The sequence below is a fragment of the Anser anser genome (assembly GCF_964211835.1).
Source record: "Anser anser genome assembly, chromosome: 3".
Lineage (NCBI taxonomy): Eukaryota > Metazoa > Chordata > Aves > Anseriformes > Anatidae > Anser > Anser anser.
In genome coordinates this window covers 20,847,733-20,859,028 of record NC_139722.1, presented here as the reverse complement: position 1 = coordinate 20,859,028, position 11,296 = coordinate 20,847,733, and the positions used below count along the sequence as shown (strand labels likewise).

The following is an 11,296-nucleotide window of genomic DNA, read 5'->3' as shown; positions in this document are numbered from 1 at the left end:
ATTCAAAAAATAAAAATAAAAATCAACCCTTTTTTAATACCAAAGGGAAAATAGATTCCAGGAGTTTAAATAAGATGTGGGACCTTATTCCTGATTCAGGAAGATACTTTACAAAAATTATGTTTCCAGGACAATAATAATTCTGTCCTTCACATCTTTAATATTCAAAACTTCATGAAGTGGTTTCATCAGAAAGGTTGCTGTACTGAAAGCAGATCAGAAAAGTTTGAGACAAAAGAGAGCTCTTTGAAAGAGTTGTCCTATACAGGTCTGTCCTGGTTTCAGTTAGGACAGAGTTAATTTTCCTCCTAGTAGCTGGTAGGGTGCTATGTTTTGGATTAGGATGAGAAGAGCGCCGATAACATGCTGATGTTTTAATTGTTGCAGAGCAGTGTTTACACCAGGCCAAGGACTTTTCGGCTTCTCGCTCTGTCCTGCCAGCGAGCAGGCTGGGGGTGCAGCAGGAGCTGTGAGGGGACAGACCCAGGACAGCTGACCCAAACTGGCCAAAGGGGTATTCCATACCATCTGACGTCATGCTAAACAATATATAGGGGTGGCTGGCCGGGGTGGGGGGGCCGGCTGCTCGGGGATAGGCTGGGCATCGGTCAGCGGGTGGTGAGCAATTGCATTGTGCATCACTTGTTTCATACACATTATTATTAGTAATACTATTATTATTATTATTATTGTTATTGTTATTATTATTTTCCTGTCTTAATAAACTGTCTTTATCTCAACTCACAGGCTTCACTTTCCTGTTTCTCTCCCCCATCCCAGAGAGGGAGGGGGGAGGGTGAGCGAACGGCTGTGTGGTGTTTAGCTGCCGGCCGGGTTAAACCACAACAAGGTCCTTGATGTTGCATAAAATTGTGTTGTTCAGATATTTTTAATGCAAGAATTAAATCACTGTGAGATGTAAGCCGAAAAAGCTCATTTATGCCATTGATGTTTAGTGATGAAAAGGGGAAAGTTAAAAAACAACCAAAATTGGAAAGATTCTTATATATACAATCAATACTGTCATGCAACTATTGATAATAAAATAAAAGTGACCTTTGGATGTGCAACTGCCAAGCTAAGTGCTTTTTCGCTCTTGAATGAGCAGTGGACCTTAGAAGTCAACAAATATTTTGTGGCTCATCAGACAACAGACTCTAAATAGCACCAACACATTGTACTTCCTAGATTCAGTAACACTGATCTATTCAGTAAGGCTGATCTTTTAAGAAGGACTATGAGAGATATTTAAGAGCCTGCATGTCCACTGCTAGAAAGTGGGTTGCAAAACCTGCAAAGATTAGACTGCAAATGTAAACGCTTCATGTGAATTGAACGCACAGAATTATCTATCGGGTGTTTGCCCTAAACTGGCCATGGTGAAGTGGAAGATCACAACCAGCTCGATTAAAGGAACCAGGGAACTTCAAAAGGCACTGAAATGAAGAAGGGGTCAGCTGGTAAATAAAAATAAAAAATAAATAAATAAAATTGCATTATGAGGAGAGACGGAATGAGAAACAGCAGTAGCCAAGGCCTGCTTTGGCACCGTCAGGCATTGCCCTGTAGCACTGCAGCCTTTCGATAGGCCACCACAAGCTGCCTGCTCCCAGCTGGGGGCCACATGTGGGAACCCACTTTGATGTGTCTGCAGGGACCTTGTAGGGAATTTGCACCAGCACGAGCCCCAGTAGGCTGTGGGGAGCTGCAGGGGCGCACACAGAGCTGGAGCATCAACATCTGCAGGGGGGAAATGGAAGTGTAAGTTTGTAAATGGGCAACCACCAGCCCCAGGAGAAGGGGTGCAAGTGTAACCCACAGGGCCATGGAGAGGGCACGCGCGTGCATGTCAGTCACCCTGTGCATGTGAATAGAAGATGGAGAGGTCAGTAACAGAACAATTCTTAGAAACTGGTAATGTTTATTAATATTTTGTATGTCTCTAGTATCATGTTTTTGTTTTTCCTGTTGCATTGCTGATATTAATCCTGAAGGCATAGGTCACTCATTTACAATTAATTTTGTGACATTATTTTACAAACAAACTTCTTAGATCATGATTTATTTTTAACTGCATGAACTGAACATCTCCTCTCTGTAACAGACATCAGCCAAATTCTGCATATTTTCATACACTAAGCAACCTTTATGAACATAGCTGGAGAAACATTTCAGTGTGGCAGTCTTACTTTGATTTTTCTCATACAAGGATGTGATTTTTCTTTTCTGAGACATGTTTGAACAAACAGAAGTAGGTCAGCTAATGCAAACTGTGCAGAGATAAGAGAAAGAAGAAAGGCAGGTGAGGCAGTAAAGTAGGAAATTGCAAGTATTTTTGGTGGAGGATGAGAGCTCAGAAATGTAGCTAACAATGGCATTAACAGTATACCCTCATAACTGTCCTTAATGCTGATGAACTATAAAGAGCTGTCCTCAGCGCACACACACACACACACACACAAATCTGTGCTAATATCTGATGTCAAACCTTTGAGCATTATCACAAAATTAGCAAGTGTATCTATCTGGCCAGTTATTGGAATCACACAGAAAATATTGTAAGGGACAAGATGACACCAACATCTGTCCTCCAGCACCATCGATACAGAATCCAGTATGGTAAGAATAAAGACTTACAAAAAGTGAACTGAAAATATTCTTTTCCATACTCAAGTGTATAATTATAAACAACTGCAGTTTTTTTATGGAACCTCGAAGAAATGAAAATTAAGAAAATCACTGCAAAGAACCTCTATTTCATTTTAATTTCTGAGACATTCCATTCTCTAAAGTTGGTACTGAGTATTTTCATCGACATAAAATAGGCAAATAAAATTGTGTGCATCAGTAAAAAATTAGTTCACTGATTCATAGTTGAAATCAAGTTTCTCTCTCTATTTTTTTTTTATTTTTCTTACAACCGCTGAAAGATTCCCGAAATCCTTATTAAAAATATATTTGATATTAGGATTCAGAAACATAAAGCTGACTGTTGATTTCTTGTGAAGTTAAAAAAAAAACACCTTTCAATAATACTTTTTTCTATAAAGTTTGTCTAAACAATGAAGGGAAAACATTCATTCTGTTTGAAATAAATGAAGAAAGTGTAAGCTTTTCATAACAACCTCTCCTTCCCCCAAGACACAGTTGAAAAAAAAAAAAAAAGCACATGGAAAAAAAAAAAATCCTAAGCTTTAATCTTGCTCTAATTGTAAGGTGATCTCCTGAAAAGAAAAAAAAAATAATTAAAAATGCATTAAAAATGCATCACAGATGAAATTAATTTAACTTATATCCTTCATTTTCAAATGATATATTTTGATGCTTTATTTTCTGAGCTTTATCTAAACCATCTAGTTTCAAGAACACAGACATATCAGCTAATTTTGGCACATTTTTCAGTTTTGTCTTGTTTGGTGTCTTTTCTTCAACAGTATTGAAATTAATGATAAATAGAATCACACAGAACCTTTCTAGTATTTTCTTTTGTGACAGAAGCAATAGTAATGTTGCCTCATCTAATTTCAGTGATAATTTATAATATTGTGTAAAAAAAACAAGCAACTCAACAAACCATAATTTTATTAAAAGTAATCAGTGAATATATAATGAACTTATATTTATCTAAAGCTCAGTAATGAAGTACTTATTTACCTTTTCAAAAGAAACATGGAAAAATGAAAACCAACAGAAAAGAACTAATGAGAAATAATGAGTTGACAGAGTACAAAAATATGTCCATAAATGTGATATATGATTACTTGAAGTTTTGTTGCTTCAAGGAAAAAAAATAAAAATAATTAAATAAAAGTAGGTAACAATGAAGTGATCATATTTTATTTAGAAGGAATACCTCTGTTGATTTTATTTTTTCTTTTTTAAATGCGTGAGATAAAAACAAGATACAACTAAAGTATTAGGTACCATATCAAGACAAACACTTCTAGTTACTCTTTGTGTTTGCTAATAATACACATTATTGATCTATATTAAGATGCTTGTGTTGGCAATCACTGCTCAAAATGTATTTTGGAGGGCTATGCTATCCTGGATTGAATTGCCCAGAAGAGAAGTGACAGGGAATATTTCATTTAATACTTTTCCTGGAAGAAAGCGATGTTTGTAAGACAACAAGTGCTTTGTGCAAATTTTATAAGGCCTCAGGACTAAAGCTTATCAAGTCCAGGCTTGCCTTGGACTACCTGGAGATTAATTTTCTTTTGTTTATTGGTATCATGGTAGCAGCAGTTTTATAAAGAATTGTCATTATTATCTAATTTGTTTTACTTTTGCATAGTTTTTTGTTTGTTTGTTTTTTATAATGGAGGGGTATTTTAAAATTAATACTAGTATGAAGTAGCTATTTTGTGTAGAATGAAATATTCATGTAATGCCATGATGTAGTGTAGAGGATTACAGGTATGGGATGAGAGCAAGGCCTTGAAAGTGGGAACACAGGCACAGGGTGATATGCTGGGGAGTCCGACTATAGGATAATAATAATGAAGTATATCCTGATCCTGAGTCCCTAGGCCTATAAAAAGCTCACTAGTGATCAGCTGCAGAAATGCCAACTTGAGAATTACAAAACAGGCAAAAACAGTTTTAAGGACAACAGAGAACAGCATATATCCAGAATATGTTACACTCTATACATAGTAAATTCAGATTTAATACGACATTGTAGAGCACTGCAGAAAGAATAACGCACGAAAAGGGTTGGGATGTAGCCCCCACTGGACTCTAGAGCATGGTGAATCATAGAATCATTAAGGTTGTAAAAGACCTCCCAGACCATCTGGTCCAACCGCCACCCTCCCACCAATATCACCCACTAAACCTTGCCCCTAAGTATCACATCCAACCTTTTCTTAAACAGCACCAGGGACGGTGACACCACCACAGCCCTGGACAATCCATTACAATGCCTAAGTACTCTTTCTGAGAAGGTGAACATCACTACCAAAGTCATATTCCTCCTGGTGAAGCACTGGGGATGCTGATGAGATGTAAAGCTCCTAGGCACCCTGGTCTGAAACCAACAGCACAATATATGATCACACAACACTATAGCAAGGGGCACATGCCAGGAAGCCTGAATATAACAATTTTAACTGCATTGTTATTATTGAGGCTTTTTTTTTTTTTAATAGTGGTATGTTTGTTGTTGTTGTTGTTGTTTTCTTTCCCTTTATTTTAAGTCAAATCTGGTTAATAAAAATCTGGCTTGGCATAAAAAAAAATGTATTTTCTTTTTCCTATACCAGGCCTTTGAATGCAACAAAAGAACAAATGAACTCCATACCTCTGAGAGCCCTTCAAAACTGAATGGATCCTGTCACAAACAAGGTGAGCACCAGGAAAAACCCTTTGCTGATCCACAGGTCAGATCTGAAAAGGAGGAATTTTCTAGCAAAACAAAAGTTTCGTACCATTTCACTATCATTTGAGAGAAAGCTTATAGCTGAAGTGTTATGGGAAATTTAAAATTGACTAGTCAATATTTTTTCCTTCAATAAAAATACTGTGTCCATATTCCCCCAAAGATATCCACTGAACCCACCTGAAATAAGCCAAGAGTATCTGGTCAGAGCTCATTAATTCTTTATTTTTGCAGAAGTGACAGCAGCAATATAAATCTATTTATATTTATCCCTATTTAACTGAAGTAGTAAATAATGTTCTCACATTTGAAATAACTCACAATGACAAAGATGTAGACCAGGATTCTCCTTGCATACCTGCATGTGTCAATCAGAAGCAGGTCTACCTAAATAAATGAAGTTACACCCATGCAAACTCACTGTAATTGCAAGGAAATAACATTTCCAGGGTTATGATGGTAGAAAGATGTTATGTGAGAATGACACAATTAATTTTCTCCTCTTCTCCAGGGTGTAGTTTAGGAAAAGGTGGTGACAGCTCAGAGGTGGGAAAAGATGTGACGAGGGACAAGTGGAGGGAGAGGGAATGGCTGAACGACAGCCAGTTGACAGTTGTGCTGTCAGCCAGCAACTGTTTGTGTTATAAATGGGCAAAGTCAGGGGAGCAGGGTTTGAAGGCCATGTAGGGAAGAAAACTGTAAAGCCCATTGTTTGGGTAACCTAATTAAGAGAGAAGTTGTTTCAGGATTTTTGTGACAGAAGCCTCGCAGGTAGGGAGCTTCTTGGGCAAAACAAGCAGCTGCCTGAATCCAAATACTTCTCTGAATAAATAACAGAGGTCCCCAGAAAAGTACAGTTATCCCTAGGGGTAAAGGGGCTGTTCTAAGGTATATTAAAAATACAATTTGAAGATAATCCAGCCCAATTTCCTGGATAAACATGGTCACAGCTCCTTCTAGCTTTTTGTGGTGTGGCCCAGCAACCAGGGTGGCCACGGCCAGGGCAGCAAAGTGAGGCCTGCAGCCTGCTGACATCGCTGCCCTCATGCCGCTGCCTCTGCCCCAGCAGCCTTTCTTTTACAGCTGTCATGCCTGAGGGAAGAATAGGTGGTGACCTAGCTGCCATGAGGTCTACAGGGTTTCTGTTCCCCCTCACCACCTGCCTTCTTCAGCACCAGTGTCCTCCAGGACAGGTAAGAACATTGCTGTCCGCCAACCAGACCCAGGGTCTGAGGGGAGGCTCACTCTCTGCATATCATTTTGTGTTATAAACACAGAACTTTTGTTTTTCAGGAAACACGTGTCTGGCCAGACCCAGTTCCTGGGTCAAGCCACTGTATTCTGGTGCTGGAGAGGAAGAGATTTCCAATGAAACAGTTAAAGGTATCAAAATGCCAACAGATGTCAAAAGGAATGGGCCCTGAAGTACCACAGAGTAGGTGAGCGATCTCAATCTTCTGTGGTTTTCATGCCAGTGATTGCCAGCAGAAATTAATATATTTTGTGTTAACCTGATCCTGATTTCCTTACTCTAAAGATGAAAGCACATTCCAGCTATATGTACCTCCATATAGCCTAAGCCAAAGCCGAGGTAGTCAAGTTTTTTGACTACATCTTTTTTTCTTGAACAACTATTTCAGGAAAAATACAGAGTGATGGTTCTATAATGTATCAATTAATTAAACTGATAACATGTTAGATAGACAAAACTTTCATTTTGCAATGACTTATTTCTGAACTTGAATAATTCTGATAAAGTCAATGGAAATACAGAGAATATATTCATATATAACACACCAGCTTTGAAAACTTCTTTTTATTCTTTTCAGATTTTTTTTCATACACCAAAAGGAACGTTGACATTTTAAACTTTTCCCTTTTCCTCATAAGTTGCAAAATGAAAACCACTGAAATAAGTTTTTTGACTGTTTTCAGACAGAGAGGTAGATGAACAGAAACTGAAAGTGGGAATTGCTTCTATCAAATGAGATAGGCATCTTTGTAAAAAAAAAAAAAAAACTAATTTAGTCAAATGATTGCATAAATCAAAATTAAAGTTCCTTTGAAATCTTGCTTTTGTCGAAAGCTGCTTTGAGGGGCTATTTCAAATTTATCTAATTAAGAATGAATGATCCGATTTAGACTCACTACCAGGCCATACCTAATATTGTGTCACCCAGTACTGAAAAAAAAATTTAGCATAACCACTGATGTTATACTGTATGATATAATTTATGTCTGCCTGTTTTGACTACAGATGTAGCACAACCAGAAAGTACCTGACCCAATCTGACCTATTATGCATTCTTCTGAGTAGTTCACTAAGTGAACAAAATCCTCTTTCATCCTTCTTTTTGCCCCTCCAACTTTTATTTAAGTTCTTATTTCAAATAACTTAGTTTGTTTAAAGTACAAAACATACAGGAAGCCACACAGCACTGATCTGGAAAAATACTATATTAAGCATTTTTTTAAATTTATTATTATTTATATTAAGTATTAAGGAAATAATTAGTGTTCATTATAGTACAAATCCTACAGAGGCAAGGTGCACAGAAGCTGAAAAATATCATACTTTATATCTTGCCAGGCAAGTGAAAAAGAAAGCAAGCTCCTATCTATCTATCACAACAGAAATAGAAGCAGTAATATTGTAGATATACCTAACTTTTTCCTTTTACCACTGAATATGTTATACATACTGTCCCTGAGTATCTACAAGGGAATATGGGGAAGGGAAGGAGGGGCATCCAAGGAAAATGGAAAGCAAAAATTTGGTTTAAATTCTATATTTCTTACAAAATGCATCTCTTTGCTAAAAAAGCATGCTGCTTAACTTGAATAAATAGCATACTCTTTCAAATACAACTACTTATAGACTGAAGTGCAATAGTTTACATGTTGTGAGCTAAAAATCACATTATTGAAGCATTACACAGCCATGACACAGGCAATACATTTCCATGGAAGTATGTGGTCTATTTATTTTCCAAGTGAAACCTGAGGGATAGATTTAAACGTATGCATTTATACAGATTCAGATTTTGAAATCCAAAACTGTCATCCTAAAAGAGCCTGAATAAAATGTAGAAACCAGTGTCTTGGATCTGAACAAGTAAGCATGAATTCAGCGTACCCAAGTCACATTGTTAGGACTGGATCCCTCATACAGTTCTGGGCTGGCAAAGGTACTTACCACTAAGTAAATAGTCAAGAATCCATAGTCCTTGCTGAGGAGCACGAATCTAGTTTACCTCATTCTTCCACAATCCTGACAAGGATGCACAGACTTGAGATTGGGTACCAAAATCTGCTCCTCGACAGAGAGGCTCTTTGACAGTACAGACAATATCTTTCTCTTCTAAAATACTGCCTGGTGCCAGAATAGGAATGCAAGAAGCCAAGAAGAAAATCCCAGAATATTTCTTTATGCCTATTCTATTTCCCAATTATTCTTGTGTTTTATGTTTGTAGCTTCCTAATTAAAATTAAGGAAGATCTGGACTTTGCATGTGTATATATATGCAGAGGGGAAAATGAACATTTGTTTAGATTAATTGATTTGATACAGCAGTTCAATAATAGATACAGAATAATCTGGATAAAGACTGATGGTTTCCTATTCTCTGTAGAACAACAGCTGGTGGAAAGGAAAATTCCTCAGAAATCAGAATTGCTCAGCTTGTACAACGTAAGAGAATTTTTAACTGGATAAGAGGAGATAATTTTGAACAATCATAAGGTTAAGTTTGAAGTAAGTGAGTGCTCTGCCTTTGTAAATGAAACTATGTCTGGCACCCTGCTTCCCTGGAGAAATGAGGCTAGTCAAGAACACACAGAGCTCTAAGCTTTCTGGGCTGCCCTCTCTCTTCTCAGTCAGGAACCTTATTGCTTTTAAGCCCAGGCGTAGCCCTGACCTACATGCCCTGCCATTCTCTGAACAGTAGAAAAAGAAAGAATTTTCTTGTACCTCTAGACTGTCATTCACTGTCAGTGACCCACATGCCTGAAAAGTACTTGTATTTGATCCATATAGACAGTAGATAAAGGATAAAGAATTAAGGATCAGGATAATTTATTAGAAAGCTGGTATCCGATTTTTTTTAATTATTATTATTTATTTATATATTTTGTCTACATCAACTCCATATACAACATTAGTGAGCTCATGGCTAGGCTGCCATGGTCTACTCTGGTGAACACAGTCTTTCCACTGAAATGTACAAAGATCTACCATATGAATCCAAATCTGAGCAATTACAGAGGTCTTTTGCCACGCTGCATCAAAATAGTACTTGAAGAGTACTGTGTGTTATGTACTGTGTGTTACAAAAGTAAAGGCTCATCAGCTCTACCACAACACCTGAAAAATCAACACATTTCTACTAAGAAATGCTGATTAAATCACTTGACTTTAGTGACTGTTGGGAATGACTCTCAGCACAAATACGTTAAGCACATGCAGAATTAGGATTATTCACAATACAAGGTTGGGATCTGGCTAGATCAAATTCCATCTTTTATAGTTGTACACAGACCAAGGCTTCATGATGAGTTGAGTTAAACAGGGTTTTGGGAGCTTTTCTCATTATTGCGTGTTTACTGCATTGTGATTATTGCTGGCCAAAAGAGTGAAAGGCAATAAATTCATGAACATGGAAAACTATTTGATTTTGAATAATATCAGCCAATAATAGCTTTAATATTAAAAAGTGGTTTTACTTTTAATATTTTAATATAAGCTAATGAAAGCATTGTTGGGCATTACTGGTTTAATATTTCTGTCTGAGCTACCTATATGTTGGGAGAGTTACTTGGCAAACAAATTTAAATAATTTCCACAGTTAGTTCAAAAGATAATTTGCTGAAATAAAAACAACTAACATATTTCTTGAGTTATTAAAGGTGCCATAAATCCCCCTTACTTTGTAACCTTAAAGTGATGCTAGAATTGCTTGATTGCATATTTTTGAGACAACCACGGAGGTCCTGTTTATACATAAATTAAGTCACCGTTACTATGTGAAAGCTGAGATAAGGTCTACATATTCTTCCGGGGAGATTTTGCTTCCGAGGGACTAAATCTTTAGCTGCCCTGAACACCAAACTTTCAGCTTTTCAGAATAATGTTGCACCTGTCAAGAAAAAAAGAAATACAGACATATTATTTTGCCCTCGTTATTATTACACTTGATTTGTTTTTGTCATGCAGCAAGGCTTACATTTAGTGTTAATTATTTAGCATACTAAAGAATACTCAGGGGGTTGTAAGACCTTTGGGAGATTGTCTGAACTATCAGCTTTTGTCTTAACATGTCTTCATGTTCAATTGCATGCTTTCAGCAATTACAATTATTTGTTAAATAGCTTATGTGCCCCTGCTTGGTGGTTTCTTCAATGCATGGGAGTGATAGTTGCATATAGCAGTTCATCCTTACTGGGTGGTGATTTTGTTGCTTTTTGCCTTCCAGGAAGTGAACTGTTTGCTGTAAGTGCTTGGAAAGTCATCCAGAAAGCTAAACAGCTTCAGATATTTCATATAAGTGTTTCAAATAAATAAACAAACAAACAACAACAAGAACAAAACTTCCTGTTCTGAAATCAGCACAGAAACCTGTTATTGCTGTAGCTGGTGATGTCTCACATGAAGTCTGGGACTGTCCTCTATCATCATGAAACTGAGAGATCTGGACTTAGTGTAAAACCCAGATCTTATGCTTTGGCAAAGGCAAAAAAAGACAACAGTGCAGTATACCAGAGAAACGTTAAGGCTGCTGTCCCGACCCTTGCATAGAACAAACGACAGAAGTTGCTCATTGTCACAACACAAAACATACAGTTGAAGTCAGGATGACCTAAGGAAGAAATGATAGTTCACGATAAGCAAACACAACTAAAGGCAAAAGCAGCTAA

At 37.2% G+C, this 11,296-nt stretch overlaps 1 protein-coding gene across 1 annotated transcript; it reads left to right on the top strand.

Annotated features, from left to right (window-relative positions):
* Nucleotides 1–562: 562 nt before the first annotated feature.
* On the top strand, nucleotides 563–10,996 carry LOC310896111 (uncharacterized protein). The gene is made up of 6 exons (XM_083828010.1): nucleotides 563–618; nucleotides 5,268–5,349; nucleotides 6,467–6,576; nucleotides 6,677–6,822; nucleotides 9,016–9,074; nucleotides 10,855–10,996. Exons 3-6 carry the CDS (start codon nucleotides 6,472–6,474, stop codon nucleotides 10,941–10,943), a joined length of 399 nt encoding a protein of 132 aa, XP_083684136.1. The 5' UTR covers nucleotides 563–618; nucleotides 5,268–5,349; nucleotides 6,467–6,471; the 3' UTR covers nucleotides 10,944–10,996.
* Nucleotides 10,997–11,296: the final 300 nt, after the last annotated feature.